Source organism: Bombina bombina, chromosome 1 (assembly GCF_027579735.1).
Source record: "Bombina bombina isolate aBomBom1 chromosome 1, aBomBom1.pri, whole genome shotgun sequence".
Taxonomy (NCBI): Eukaryota; Metazoa; Chordata; class Amphibia; order Anura; family Bombinatoridae; genus Bombina; species Bombina bombina.
This window is the reverse complement of record NC_069499.1, coordinates 515,345,263-515,359,691: the sequence shown is the minus strand read 5'-3', so window position 1 is coordinate 515,359,691 and position 14,429 is coordinate 515,345,263. Positions and strand designations below refer to the sequence as shown.

General features: G+C 34.6%; 1 protein-coding gene across 3 annotated transcripts in view; it reads right to left on the bottom strand.

Annotated features, from left to right (window-relative positions):
- The window catches only part of PMS1 (PMS1 homolog 1, mismatch repair system component), a 508,329-nt gene that overhangs the window by 139,516 nt on the left and 354,384 nt on the right, over positions 1-14,429 (bottom strand). For 2 of the 3 annotated variants that reach the window (XM_053698612.1, XM_053698613.1), the window contains exon 9: positions 11,492-12,327. In XM_053698612.1, coding sequence (XP_053554587.1) covers positions 11,492-12,327 — 836 coding nt within the window. The remainder of the gene's footprint in view (positions 1-11,491; positions 12,328-14,429) is intronic. The other variant, XM_053698614.1, reaches the window with a different exon arrangement.

The following is a 14,429-nucleotide window of genomic DNA, read 5'->3' as shown; positions in this document are numbered from 1 at the left end:
CAAAATAATAATCATCCTTCCAAGGTATACCCTCAAAGTTTGTGATGACTTGGGTGCTGTCCCTCAGGTAGGCCCTAGTCTTCTGTACAATCGGTTGTAGATAATGATCCACATATTGGGATAAATGATTACAAAGTGAATCTATACCAGAGACTATGGGCCTACCTGGGGGATTGCTTGAGTCCTTGTGGACTTTTGGCAAGTGATAAAAACCTGCAATTTTCGGAAAGAGGCCACAAATAGAAAAGCGAACTCTTCATTAGTTATAATCATTTTATCTTTGGCTCTACATAGAAGAGTTTTGAGATCTCTAGTATATCCCACCGTAGGGTCTCTCTCCAAAACAGAGTAAGTGGTATTATCTTCTAATAGGCGATAAGCTTCTTGTAAATATATCTCTCTATCTTGTATGACAATTCCACCACCCTTGTCCGCACTCCGGATGACGATATTGTTATTATCTTTAAGATTATTGAGTGATTTTCGTTCAAGGGTGGTGAGATTGTCAGAAAATGTATTAATAAATTTGTTTGATTTTAAAAAAGCTTTTTCTAAATCCTCCATTACTAGTTTTCCAAATACTGGGATTTGATCACCTTGAGTCCCTATAGGATAAAAATTAGATTTGTTCTTAAAATTAGAGTGAATAATGTGTTGTTCTTCCTCATGAATAGTCAGATTCATAAGATCTGGTATTGTTACAGACCCTTCACTATTAGAGTCTGAGACACTAATATTTTGTCTCTCAAGATCACGTAGGATTTTTAAAGTATCTAGATCTTTGAATTCCAGATATTCTGGATTATGATCACCTCTATTACATGGATTTTTAGCAAAATAACGTTTTAATGTTAGTTTGCGAATAAATTTTTGAATGTCAATAAATACTTCAAACTTATTTGGGGGTGCCTTTGGTGCAAAATTCAACCCTTTACTTAATAGTTGATAATCAGACTTATCTAGTTCAATACTAGAAAGATTGTAAATAGTTGATTTCCCTTCCTCTAGTATCTTGGTCTTCTGTCTGCTTGTATGCAATCTCTGTCCTGCTCTAGTTCCCCTCCTTGTTCTAACGATCTTTTTCTCGAATGTGTGTTCCTTGTCCCTGGATTCAATCCCTCTCCCACTGGTATTTCTTGGTTCATTCTGTTCATTATTACAGGCCCTCTTTGCCTGTTCACTTCTAAAAAAACCTTTGATGAATCTTGGTTATGATTTGAGAACTGATTATTGGACAGATTTTTAGGGCGTGCTCCTTGGTTGTCCCAAGGTTGATTAATATTGTCGTGTACTGGACCAACATTTGGGTCCAGTACTTGAAACCTATTACTATGTACAAAAGGACTATATGAATCTTTCTCATTATCCTGATTGAACCTAACTTGTCTATAATCTTTCTCTGGGTTGTTCCAAGATCTCTTATCCTTAATGTTGGTCCAGTACACGACAATATTAATAAACCTTGGGACAACCAAGGAGCACGCCCTAAAAATCTGTCCAATAATCAGTTCTCAAATCATAACCAAGATTCATCAAAGGTTTTTTTAGAAGTGAACAGGCAAAGAGGGCCTGTAATAATGAACAGAATGAACCAAGAAATACCAGTGGGAGAGGGATTGAATCCAGGGACAAGGAACACACATTCGAGAAAAAGATCGTTAGAACAAGAAGGGGAACTAGAGCAGGACAGAGATTGCATACAAGCAGACAGAAGACCAAGATACTAGAGGAAGGGAAATCAACTATTTACAATCTTTCTAGTATTGAACTAGATAAGTCTGATTATCAACTATTAAGTAAAGGGTTGAATTTTGCACCAAAGGCACCCCCAAATAAGTTTGAAGTATTTATTGACATTCAAAAATTTATTCGCAAACTAACATTAAAACGTTATTTTGCTAAAAATCCATGTAATAGAGGTGATCATAATCCAGAATATCTGGAATTCAAAGATCTAGATACTTTAAAAATCCTACGTGATCTTGAGAGACAAAATATTAGTGTCTCAGACTCTAATAGTGAAGGGTCTGTAACAATACCAGATCTTATGAATCTGACTATTCATGAGGAAGAACAACACATTATTCACTCTAATTTTAAGAACAAATCTAATTTTTATCCTATAGGGACTCAAGGTGATCAAATCCCAGTATTTGGAAAACTAGTAATGGAGGATTTAGAAAAAGCTTTTTTAAAATCAAACAAATTTATTAATACATTTTCTGACAATCTCACCACCCTTGAACGAAAATCACTCAATAATCTTAAAGATAATAACAATATCGTCATCCGGAGTGCGGACAAGGGTGGTGGAATTGTCATACAAGATAGAGAGATATATTTACAAGAAGCTTATCGCCTATTAGAAGATAATACCACTTACTCTGTTTTGGAGAGAGACCCTACGGTGGGATATACTAGAGATCTCAAAACTCTTCTATGTAGAGCCAAAGATAAAATGATTATAACTAATGAAGAGTTCGCTTTTCTATTTGTGGCCTCTCCGAAAATTGCAGGTTTTTATCACTTGCCAAAAGTCCACAAGGACTCAAGCAATCCCCCAGGTAGGCCCATAGTCTCTGGTATAGATTCACTTTGTAATCATTTATCCCAATATGTGGATCATTATCTACAACCGATTGTACAGAAGACTAGGGCCTACCTGAGGGACAGCACCCAAGTCATCACAAACTTTGAGGGTATACCTTGGAAGGATGATTATTATTTTGTCACATGTGATGTGACTTCCTTATATACCTGCATCCCTCACATACTAGGTAGTAAGGCTGTTTTGAATGAACTAATGAAATGGAACATTCCCAAAGATCATATAGACTTTATCATTGACTCTATTATGTTCATCCTTGAACACAATTATTTTCTCTTTGAGAAAAAATACTATAGACAAATAAGGGGGACTGCAATGGGCACGACCTTTGCGCCCTCTTATGCGAATCTATATGTCAATGATTTTCAGAATAATTATATATGGTATAATAATCCGTTTTATAAAAACATTATCAAATTCCATCGTTATATCGATGATGTGCTGATTTTATGGCAAGGGGATGAGGCAGATATTAGCAATTTTATTAACTTTATGAATGGAAACAGTCACAATCTTGTTTTTACAGCTAATATGTCTAAAACAAAAATAGAATTTTTAGATTTACTTCTGTATGTAGCTGTAAATAATCAGATAGCAACTACCAATTTTAGAAAACCAACCGAGAAGAATAGTTATATAAATGCTACAAGTGGTCATAAAAGAAGTTGGGTGTCAAATGTCCCGTATGGACAATATTTGCGAATGCGCAAAAATTGTACTCATACGTCACATTTTTTATCTGAGGCTGCTATTTTGGACAAAAAGTTTTCTGACAAAGGTTACAAAAAAGAACTTCTAGAAACAGCTAAAGATAAAGCTCTGAGTGTTTCCAGACATGATCTGTTAAATAGAAGTAAACCTTCTAATACAAAGAATCAAACAACATCCGATACTCCAAGGTTTATTACCAGATATAATGAGGGCTATAGCACCATACAAAAAGTCCTCAATAAACATTGGTCAATTCTAAAAACTGACCCTATACTAGGTAATATTCTAGCAGATAAACCACAAGTCATTTTTAAAAAAGGCAAAAATCTCAAAAATATATTGGCCCCAAGTAAACTTAGGGACACTAATCCAGTAGTAGATAATGCACGGAATTGGTTGAATGCCAAAAAAGGAACCTTTAGATGTATGAAAAAAGTGTGTAACATGTGTAGTCATGTAGATAACGCATCCAATTTTTCAAACTGGGATGGTACCCAGACTTTTAATATAAACTGTAGAGCTACATGTGATTCCACCTTTGTGGTGTATCTTCTCAGGTGTGGCTGTGGTCTTTTTTATGTAGGGCGTACAAAAAGGAAAATAAGAACCAGAACCAACGAGCATTTGTATAATATCAAAAAAGCTAAAAATGAAGAAAAATCTATAAAACATAGTGTTCCCCTTCACTTTCTTGAAATGCATAATTGTAACCCGTCTTCACTTAGGGTCAAAGTTATAGATTGGATTCCTCCAAATATTCACAATAGGCTCCTGGCTTTAAGACAGCAGGAGACCTATTGGATATATAAAATTGGTAGTCTGGCCCCAAAGGGTTTAAATATTGATCTGGACCTTGCAGCTTATATGTAATTTTTTAAATTAATTTTTTAAATTGATTTATTAACTTACTCTAATGAGATTCTAACTTTCTATATTCTATATATATATATATTTATATATACTTGTTAGGTTTAATCTTTTAGTATTAGGGGTTTATACCACAATCACCTCTATCTCCTTATTATTATTTATTATTTTTTAGTTCCTCTTTAACTAACCTCCATAGTATCTCTGTTTATATAGGTTATTCAACCTTAAACATTGAGTTTAGGTAGATAGATTAATTTAAAGGGCATGAATTTTATTTATCATATATTTTAAAATTTTAAAATTATTGTGTTTGATTTTTATGAATGGATTTAGAGATTTTGAATTGCATGTAATTGGTTTGTATCATATTGTATTTATATTTATATTATATTTTGTATTTGGTATTTTCATTAATTTTGTATTTACATGTATTTTAAATGTAATTTATCAGTGTATGTATTTTATCTTGTATTCAACCTTACACTAATGTTGGCCATCACTATGTCATTTGTTTAATATACCGATAGAGGGCACTCCTCTCCTTTGATATACATAGATGGCCCATAGCAGTGTTTGAACATTACATTAATCTCACTATCCAACAACCCTTGAAAAAGTCCGGCCGGGATCCGGACGAAACGCGTAGGGATACAGTGCTCCTGTGCTCCGGTTACAGCATCAGCAATAGCGGTCTAGGAGGCTTAGGCCTGCAGGGGGACGCTCCGGTGCCGGAACCTATAGTGATGTCAGACGCCGACTTTGTTCGGCGGTCCTTTTCGAAATCTGTTTTGGACATATCTGCCTGAGGATCCGGTCCTGTACTGCGGCTGTGTTGTATACTTGGTGCACGAATTTACTTACTTGAATGTAAGTTGTTATGTTGAATATTTTTACTTGTTGTGACAAATAAATAATTTAAGGCTTCTTGCGCTTCTTGTACTCCTTTGCCCTAGTTCTTCTCTTAACCCTGGTGATTTCAAGAAAGATCTCCAAAAAGAAGCGGCATCAACTTGAATTAGCCTACAGACCCAATTGCTTGGAAGTTCCTTTACTCCTGTGAAAAATTGAAATACATTGGGACTTTAGGTTTGAACTCTATGTGTCAATTGTGATTTGTTTTTTATCGTGAAGTTTGTTTATTTGCCTGGTTTGTTTTCTAAGATAGTTTAATCTGTATATGTTTATATAGGTTTATATATTTCATTTCATTTTCCTTAAGATTATTTAATTCAATTTAATTTGATTTTACTCATTGACAGAAGCAATTTAGGTGGTTTGAAAGTTTTTAGTGTATTAGCGCTGTAACAATAACTGTGTGTCAAAACTTAGACACAACACTCTCCAGTAGAAAAGGCAATAAATACCAAATAGATAGTAAAGACTATGAGCTGGACATAGCATATTCTTGGCAAAAGAATCAGCCACACAGATCACAGACCAACAAAGAGGGAAAAGGGAAAAAAAGGAAAAACAGTTCCTACCATACATCTAACTCAAAAAAGTAACCATCTCAAGTATAGAAACTGATGCATCAGGCAATACCCTTAATCACGATACTAACCTAATACACACTATCAGATCTAGTAATGAATCAGATAGTCCACAAACATCACAAGGGAGAACTAGATTGACTACTTTAGTCAATACCCCAATTACCAGTAGTACTCCAAAAAAAGGACTTAACATCCAGATATCTGAGTCGGATAAAGAAAGTGATAAAGAAGCAGTAATTAACCTTTCAAATTTTTCCCTTACGTACCATTAACTACTAGGGATACACCAAAATTTTGGCCGCAGAAAGTTTCGGCCGAAAATGGCATTTTTGGTTTTCGTTTTTTTTGCCTGTTAGTTTTGGTAAAATTATTGTGTAGCATATTTCAAATTCGATGCTAGCCTAGAGCTGCTGTTTAAGTTTATTACTTCACTTACTGTTCTGCATATAATGAGTTTTCTAGGACTATACATATATATATTTGGATAATTGGTAAAAAAAACCCCTGTTAAATATGATTCTGTTACATATAACTAAATGAAGAATAATACAGTTTATTGATATTTATAATTGTTTTAAGTAGGGATGCACCAAAATTTTGGTTGCAGAAACATTTTGGTCGAAAATGGCATTTTTTGCCTGTTTTTTTTTTTTTTTTTTTTTCTTGGTAAAATTATTGTGTAGCATATTATTGTTTTAAGATATTTTTGTCCAATTTTAGTGTGTTACTTTTAATAAAAGGGTTGGCTTTTTTTATTGGCTCTAATTATGCAAAAAAAAAAAAACAATTTGAAAAAAATACATTTTCGGTATCAGTTTCGGTCTTCGGCCAAGTGCATCCCGGATTTTCGGGTTCGGTCCAGAATTTCCATTTCGGTGCATCACTATTAACTACAACTTTTAAACAAAGGGTTGTCTTTTGCACCTTCCACCAATTTTGATCTCTTCGCCACTATTCTAGATATTAATGCACTAGTGAGAAAAATCACTTTGAAAAAACACTTCACTACACAAGTTCACAATGATATGAGTTTGACTAATGATATCACTGTCAATAATCAATTTGACAATAGGGTCACACACCCATCACAGAGTACACAAACCACAAGCACTCAAGAAAGCAACAACATGGACAATCTCACTAAAGACATTGGTCTCATGTTTTCAGAACTTTGTGATATGAATGATCTGATTTCTCTTCAGGCACTCACACTCAGACAACAGAGCACACATAATCCAATACCACTCATAAGCACCACACTTAAAGACAAATCACACTTTTATCCAGTACAAAGTAGGAGTGAACCTATTGAAATGTTTCACCAACTGGTAGAACAAGAAATTACTAAATTGTACCATTCTAATAGTGATGCCTCCAATATTTTTAAAGACAACCTTACCATAGGGGAAAGAGAATTGTTACAAACCTTAAAAATGAACCCTGATATAGTCATTACCCCAGCTGACAAGGGAGGGGCCAGAGTAAACCTCAACAAAACTGACTACAGGCTTGAGGCCCTCTCCCAAATAGCAGACACTAAAACGTACCAAAGACTAACTTTTAATCCAACAAATAAATTTAAACATGAACTTCACGCCCTGTTAGATACAGCTTGTGAAGAAGGACTAATTAAATCACAATTTGTACAACACTGTGTAGAAGAACATCCCACTGTCCAAACCTTTTGCATAGTGCCCAAGATCCACAAAACCCTGGACAAGCCTCCAGGGAGGCCCATAGTGGCCAGCAGGGGTTCCCTATGCGAGAGGCTGGGAGACTGGTTAGATAATGCTCTCCAACCAGTAGTTAGATCCTTACCAGGATACATCAGAGACAACACACACTTGATCAACAAGATAGAAACAATCAAATGGCACAACAACTACAAATGGTTGACCATAGATGTCTCCTCATTATACTCCAGTATCCCTCATTCGGAAGGATTAAAAGCACTAAAATTTATGCTAGAACGATATACAGACTTGAAGTAACATAATATCTTTTAACTCATAACTATTTTGTATTTGAGGGCATTTATTACCTCCAAAGATGTGGTACAGCTATGGGGACAAAATTTGCCCCCTCCTAAGCAAATTTATACATGGGATACTTTGAGACCACCTACATCTTTGGAGGTGATTGCCATCTCAAACCTAACATTATTACATACGGAAGGTTTATTGATGACTTGATTCTGATCTATAAAGATGATCAAGCCACAACAATTCCAGAATTCATAACAAACCTCAATAATAATGAACTAAATCTTTTGTGCACCTACAAGAATGACCAAAGAAGCATTGAATATCTAGACTTATACTTACATAGTGATGCCAATAACAATATCAACATATCCAACTATAGTAAACCTCTCGCCAGAAACACCATTCTAAGAGCAGATTCCTGCCATGCACCATATATGAGGAAAGGGATACAAAAAGGCCAATTTCTCAGCTCCACACTTAATTCATATAAATATGAAACCCAAAAGCTAACCAACAAACTTCTAGCTAGAGGTTACAATAAAACTGCACTTAATAGAACGATGACACAGATAGCCAAAATTAATAGACAAACCCTATTAAACAAGGTGAAGGCTAATATGAAACAGATCACAAACAGAGAACCACTTGAGAATATATATCAAAACACGAATGTGACACACGGAAACACTGATACAGGAGACACAGATTTTATCTACTTTACAACTAGATTTAGTATACAATTCTACAAAATCTGTGGAATTATCAGAAAATATCTTCCAGCTCTCAATGGATATACCGTACTCAAGTACAAACTAGAAAATAAGATCAAATATACAGCTAAGAAAGCCACAAACATAGGTGATATAGTAAAGAAAAAAATTAATAAAAAGGAACCTATACATGCTAATTTGCTTACACCGCCTATTGGTTTTTACAAATGTAGACATGTTCCATGTAAAAGCTGCATGTAAACCAATAAAACCTACACATTCTCATCAACTCAAACAGGAAAAGAATATCATATAAAGAGCAAATTCAACTGCACATTCACATATGTAATTTATCTAGTAACTTGCAAAGAATGTAAGTTTCAATATGTAGGTATAACCACCCGTCCACTAAAAGATAGGATAAGGGAGCACCTTATCTCCATTGAAGAAACAATACCTAGAACACCTGTAGCAAAACATTTTCATACACATGCAGCTCGCATAACCAATTTCTCATTCCAAGGCATAGAATGTAGGGACCCTCAGGGAGGAGACAGACTCAAAACCCTACTTAGAAGGGAAGTCTACTAGATATTTGTGTTAGCCACTAGAGCATCCACAGGTATCAATAGGAGGTACGACGTAAATCTATTTGTAGAATAAAGGATATGATGTATACTCAGCTGTAGAATGAATCCTACATCTACAACCTTAGATCTATGTATATCCATTAACTACACTATATGCATCTCTCCATTGTCCTATATACCCCCAAAATGATTGCCAGTATGATAACCTAACACATATATGTTGACATATATGTTAGCTCTCATCTTCCTACAGCCCCCTTCCTTGACCACCATTACTATTCTCATTTATAATCTATCTGATTGTATCTAATGATCTAGAAATCTAAACTTATAGAGTGATATCCCTGACCATATTGGACACTTTGTACATAAGGAATAACTTAGAGATAAACATATGAAGGTTCAACTAGCCAATCAGTATCTATGTGGGCTTTCCTCACACAAAAAGTAGCATATCCAATACACCCCACATAATCAAATAGGATACTAAATAGATGGCTTTTAAGAATGTGCATACACAAGCACTTATCCTTTTAAACTGACTTATCCTTTGATATTAGACTGTACAATTACATTTATTCTTAATACCTATTTCTTCCTCTTTTCATTATTTTTCTTTTATTTATGTCTTTGTCAATCAATTTATTATTTTTTAACTCTACCATCACAAAAAAAATAAAAAAATAAAAAAATGTTACTATATTTTTTTTTTTATTCTTTGTATTTTTCACTTTTTTATCACCAGCTATATGATCATTATCAAGTATATCACACACACCATTGTATGATCATTATCAAGTATATCACACACACCATTGTTAGTAATGAGTTGTTAGTTAGTTTAGTTAAACTGTGTATATAATACAATATTGGTGACAATTATTATGTGTTTTGGAGAATGTATCTATTATTCTATTATTGTATTATTCTATTTTGCCATCTGCAAATGTTTCTGTATGTCACACCTGAGCCCAATCTCCACTCTCTCTTCAACTAGAGTGAACTTGGCCCTCTTCAATTGGCTAACATAACCTATTTAGGCTCACCTGTGACATCAGGTAATTATCTCTGAGGAAGCGCATGTACGCATGCGCGTAACGCGTCAGTTAGAAGGAGCTGTACCTGTTGTCTCCTACCTGCATGAATAAATCCTGAATCACACTGGCAATTTGGCTCCGATCTCTCCTTTCTTTCTTAAAAAAATTAAGTAAAACCTAATTTACTCATTGCCCTGAAAATGGCATTTGTATGGGCATTGCCCTTAAAAGGGCATTCAGCTATTTTATGAAATGCCCAAGCCCTAATCTAAAAATAAAAACCCAACTCAAAATAAAAAAAAATACATTACACAAAATAACAAATGATCAAAAACAATAAAAATTATTCCTATTATAATACCCATTTAAAAAAAAAAAAAAAACACCCCAAAATAAAAAACCTAATCTAGAATAAACTACCAATAGCTCTTAAAAGGGACTTTTGTAGGGTATTGTCCTAAGTTAAACAGCTCTTTTACCTGAAAAAAATACAAAGACCCACTAACATTACAACCCCCCCCCCAACCTACAAAATAAAAATAAAAAACTATCTAAAAAACCTAATCTACCCATTGCCCTTAAAAAAGCATTTGTATGGACATTGACCTTAAAAGGGCATTTAGCTCTTTTGCATTGCCCTGGAAAGGGCATTTAGCTCTTTTAAGAAAAAGCCCAAACACTAAATTAAAAAACTAAAAAACCTACTACTAACCCCAGAAGATCCACTTACAGTTTTTGAAGTCCCGCCTGAACAATCTTCATCCAGATGGCCTTTTCTATCTTCATCAAGGCGGCTAAGTCCTCATCCAGGCGGTGAAAAGTTTTCATCCAGATGGCATCTTCTATCTTCATCCCAGCGGCACGGAGCGGGTCCATCCTGAAGGCATCCGGCGCGGAGCATCCTCTTCATACCGTAGTCGCTGTACACTGAATCTTCAATGCATGGTATGCAATTCAAAATGGTGTCCCTTACATTCCTATTGGCTGATTTGATTTTGGAAAATCAAATCAGCCAATAGTATGAGAGCTACTGAAATCCTATTGGCTGTTCAAAACAGCCAATAGAATTTAAGTAGCTCTCATCCTATTGGCTTTGTGACAGTTTAGTTATGAGTTTTATGTAAAAGTTTTGTAGTGTAAAACTACTGCTTTTAGATGGCTAATCAGATCTTTTCGGTATAGGTTGGAACGCAAGCTTTTTAGCCTCATCGCAAAACTCGTAATGGCTGCGCTATGGAAGTCCCATGAAAAAACATGCGGGACTGATGTTGCGTTACAGGCTAAAAAGGCTTGTGGTACAGCTATATCGACTAGACTTGTAATGGCTGCGGTGCTGTTTTAACGCTGAAATTACCATTTTTTCAGCGTTAAAAAACGCACAAATAGTAATCGAGGTGTTAGTCAATGAAATGGGTGTTAGAAATGTATACCATCTTATATGTATGTTACAACAGATGCTTAGAGAAAAATAAATAAGTTGAAATTACCTGAGTTTCTCTTTTTCACTGAGTTGGTGCCAGACTTCCTCTGCCCTTGAAGAGATTTCCTCTATGCTAGCCTTTGGGTTCTCCTCTACAAGTTTTAATCGGTGCTCCTGAATGAAAATATTAATTGCAGACATAGGCTTCTTGATGACTTTGTTACTTATTAGGTCATATGGAGTAATGAACCCTGATTTTTCACTCACTACATTTGTTGTTTTCTTGATAAGTTTATCATGGTTATTAGACAAATGTACTTCTCCAACACTTTCAGGTGAAAGACTTAATATTTCAACAGGTTTTAGGTTTTCCCCTCTGGAATCCTTTAATGCAACCCCCTTACTCCATTTATCATCACTTATATTAGGGAGATGTTTAGTTGTTTTGCCATTCAATTCTTGTTCTGGTTCAGCTCCACATGGAGACTCAATTTCATGACTAGGCTGGGTGTCCTTTAAAATACTGTCATCTATAGCAAAATTTAATCCATATACAGTTTCATTTTCCTCTTGTGATACTATACTTAAGGTACATTCTTTAAAAGTTTCAATTCTTTCACAACTGGTGCCAGATACGACACCACTGTCAAGATCAGGAACATTTTCAACATTAGCTATCTGAGGTTTTAAGCAAATATCTATTTTTTTGTTTTCTTGCCCATTATTAACAGTTGAGTACATTTGTTCTTCTGGATTTACAGTTCCAGACCAGTCCTTTTTCAATTGAGTTTCATCTGAGTTTACAATTTCTTCAGGATTTGCATCTGCTTTATCAGTTTCCTCTATCATAGGAGATGGATATATAGATTTCAAAATATGTTCAACAGCAAGGAGAACAGATTCCTATAACAGAACAATGCAGTAAGAATTATAACCATATTTAAAAAAGATGATATATTATTATTAGGACTATATTTGAATAAAAAAGGTTAAGGTAAAACTGCAGTTTTTCTATGTTTATTTAATGTAGACTATTATGTAGATTATTTTTTTTTAAATATAGATATGTGAGTTTTGCCTGTGTCATGAGATGTATACCCATTATGGATTGAAAATACAGTCCATCTATGTATTTTATGTGTGTCTAGGAAAAATCACATATAGCTGTGACACCATTCCCTGCATTACTGAAGGTTAGTAAGAAAAAGCTTTGATGCCGTTCCTATAACTATTAGGCCAAATGCTGTTACTAACTCTTAATTTTATGCTTTTAACCTAGCTGTGTGCATTTAAGTCAGTGCAAGCTATTTTGTGTATAGTTTTATTATTATATGTGACTCTTTCCTATTGTGCTTTGCACTTGGGCATTTCTAGGGTTAGCTGCCTGATTTACTGGGTGTAAAAACAGCTATTTCTTAGTGCAAACCAGTGTTATGAGTTTTATATTTACTTACTTATTATCATCATTTATTATTATAGCGCCAACAGATTATTTCAGCTGCAACAAAGCAAGCAATGACATAAATGTCCTTTTAAATCCGTCTATGAATAAATATGTTAAAACTTTAGAAAACATTTGAAACAAATATCTTTATAAAATAGTTCATATTATACACACAAAAACAAAAGTTATTCTTACCTGAAATGTATTTATTTCTTGATGGTGAGAGTCTGTAATTTATCATGTGTAGGAATTCCCCTCCGGACCACTAGGAGGAAGCAAATGATACCTCAACACACCAGAGCTTTAACTCCCCCCAGTTCCCATGAGGCTTACTCATACATATAGTCAAGTAAATGAGGTAAAAAAAAAGTGGGAAAGATAAAGTGGGGCAAATGGGGCTTGCGCGAATATATAGATGGAGAACTGATCTGGCTCAATTTTGGACGCTGAGGTTAAATCACTAGGTGAGTAGGAATATTGGGTGCTTGAAATAATTTAAACCTTTGGATGTGTGTACATCAATCAATACAAAACCATGAATCAATACAAAACCATGATTGCACATATTTATACTTAATAATAAGAAATTAATTAGTATAATAAAAGCAATAAATTGTGTCCGAAAAAGTGTTTCCAATGAATGTGTCCAAAGTAAAAAAGTGAAAAAAATAATAAAAATGAAAAAATTAGAAAACGTGAAAAACCAAAACAAAAAAGTGTGTATGGAAAAATTGCAAAAATGCAGAAACTTGCAGATGAAATTTACGGCAGAAACAAGTACAGACAGTCAAGTGAAGAACAAATCAAGTCAGTGTTATAACTCCAATGGTAAATGAGAAATAAATGAACGAACTTGTTATTTGATAGGGGTGATCCTCAGGTTAAATCCTAATGGCTTCTTGTGTCGTCTGATAATCTTCTAAGTGTACCTGTAAAGTCAAGATCGATAGTGTAGATTGTACAAATAAAAGAAACAATAATGGGAATGTGCTTACCAGCTTTTGTCAACGCGTTTCGGCCCAGATTCAGGCCTTTATCAAGACTAAGTTCTACATCTATATATTAGCGCCAGCTACTTTCACTTTTATTTTCAAGCCACCCAATAATCGTCTCTTCGCCATTGGATAGATTTAGACTGTTTACTGTTATAAAGACATCATGGATCCATGATTTTTATATTGTGATTGTGTATATTGTTATTTGTCTGTTGATTTTTACCATTTTTATCGACTGTGTTTTAATTCACCAAGATTGTATTAAATTGTAATTTAAGACCAGACCAATTGTATCCAATTCACACCTCCTCTTCAAATTCTATATTCTTTTTTTGGAGGGAGAGTCCAACTTTTCTTTTAGCGCAATTCCTTTGTTTTCTTAATACACTTGTTACCTCCATGATTACCTGTAACTATGCCCCTTATTTCAGGGCTTTTTAGCCTATCAGTGCTGATTCTTGCATAACCATTATTTTACACTGGAGTGAGCACAATCTTATCTATATGGCATACATGACCCAGCACTGTCTAGTTGTTGTGGATAAGAGGTGGCCTGGCCTGCTAGG